This window comes from Octopus bimaculoides, chromosome 2, assembly GCF_001194135.2.
Source record: "Octopus bimaculoides isolate UCB-OBI-ISO-001 chromosome 2, ASM119413v2, whole genome shotgun sequence".
Taxonomy (NCBI): Eukaryota; Metazoa; Mollusca; class Cephalopoda; order Octopoda; family Octopodidae; genus Octopus; species Octopus bimaculoides.
The window spans coordinates 191,832,720-191,834,420 of NC_068982.1; the positions used below are offsets into that span (position 1 = coordinate 191,832,720).

The 1,701-nt window shown below is 40.9% G+C and overlaps 1 protein-coding gene across 1 annotated transcript in view; it reads right to left on the minus strand.

Moving 5' to 3' along the window:
- Positions 1-39: 39 nt before the first annotated feature.
- The window catches only part of LOC106881461 (early growth response protein 1-B), a 13,959-nt gene continuing 12,297 nt past the window's right edge, over positions 40-1,701 (minus strand). The window contains exon 3 of the mRNA XM_014931854.2: positions 40-1,479. Coding sequence (XP_014787340.1) covers positions 227-1,479 — 1,253 coding nt within the window. The 3' untranslated portion in view covers positions 40-226. The remainder of the gene's footprint in view (positions 1,480-1,701) is intronic.

Below are 1,701 nucleotides of genomic sequence, written 5' to 3' on the forward strand. Positions count from 1 at the left end.
TAGATATGTGTGTGTATGTATGTATGTATATATATATATATATATATATGTGTGTGTGTGTGTGTGTATACATATACACACATATATGTGATGTATATATATATGTATAGCAACATGTGCCAGTATATATACAATTATGTACACCTATCAGTCTTACTGTTCATAAATAAATAAATAATTGTGTAATGTTTTGGGTTTATTGTTTATTTCTGTTGTTTTGTTTGTCTTACGGAGTTGTCTCCTCTTCTGTTGAGCTGCCATCTGGCTCTACTTTCAGTTCCGAGAGAGAGTCCGTTGCCTCATCCGCATCTTGGCTGTCTGATCTTTCGACCTCGTTCGGATGACGAGACTTGATGTGTCTTTCCAAATCTCGCCGTCTTACCAACACTTTCCCACAGAACTCACAGCGATACGGTGTGTCTCCCTCGGCGTGTAACCGAATGTGTTTATTTAAGTTGCTAGGATCACCGAACGGACGCAGACACACTTTACACTTTAACGGTTTATAACCGGTGTGTGTGCGCAGGTGTATCTTGAGGCCGTACTTTCTAGAGTAGAGTTTGCCACAATAAATACATAGATGACCTTTACGTGATTTGCTTGTATAGAGTGAGCGAGGCAAGAGGTCGAGCGGTTCTCCAGCCTTTTCGGACGGCAATGGAAACTTAAGGGGTAGTTCTCTCATGCGGAGATTTTCATCGACATTGTTATGTGACGCACCCGAGACAACGGTCGAACCTGGAAGATTGCGTACTTGAACCAGCGGAAACGGTACTGGACAGGGATGTTGGAAATATAAATTTTCATGAGAGTTCCTGGGTGTCGTACCAGCATTGTTTGAAGGTAGATTTGCACAACAATATCGTGTAGGGTCGTGGAATTTTGTATAAAAAGGGCAATAACACTGGAAAGCCGAATGCTCAAAAGCAAAGGGTATAGCGGGTGGATGTATATGATTGAATATCTGTATGGGTTGGGTTGTCGACTGGGGTAGTCTGTCACTTGTGGAAGAATTTGATAAATTTCTTTCAGGGAAAGAAGCTTTTGTGGACAAATTGAGAGCAATTTCAGAAGCCAGATTTGATTGAGATGGAGACGATGAGGTGCAAGCTGTGGCAGAACCAATTCCACGCGGTAGGAAACCTGTTGCTGAAAATGGAGAACTTTTTTTATCATTAAATCGGGTTTCATCGTGTCGAATATCTTCTCCACTTGTTGAGGTTGGGCTATTTACACGACGGAAAGCAGTTCGTGTTGATGTCTTCAAGAGTTCATCTTCGGAGGCGTTTTCGGACGAGGTTGTAGCACTGACTCTGTTCGGGGACGATTGAAAGACAGAAAATGGAAGCGATGGGATTTTGCCAAGACTGCTGAGAATCTGAGCTCGACTTTGAGGGCAACGGAAGCGCATGTGGGCCTTTAATGTGTTGGGATACAGGTAAGATTTCTGGCACTTTGTACAGGTGTAGCGTTGTTTACCTTCAAAAGAAAGAAGACAGAACAAATCAATTACTGTCAATGAAAACATTTCAGGAAAGAACATAAATTTACAAAATGAAAAAACATATATAAAAAAAAACTCGAATGCGAAATATGTTTTGTTTAAGTGGGTGGCTTGGTGTTGGTATGGTGAGGCAAACAGGAAAAATCGAACTTTAAATATGAGTATATTTTTATAACTATTTAGCAGAAGGAACAGTG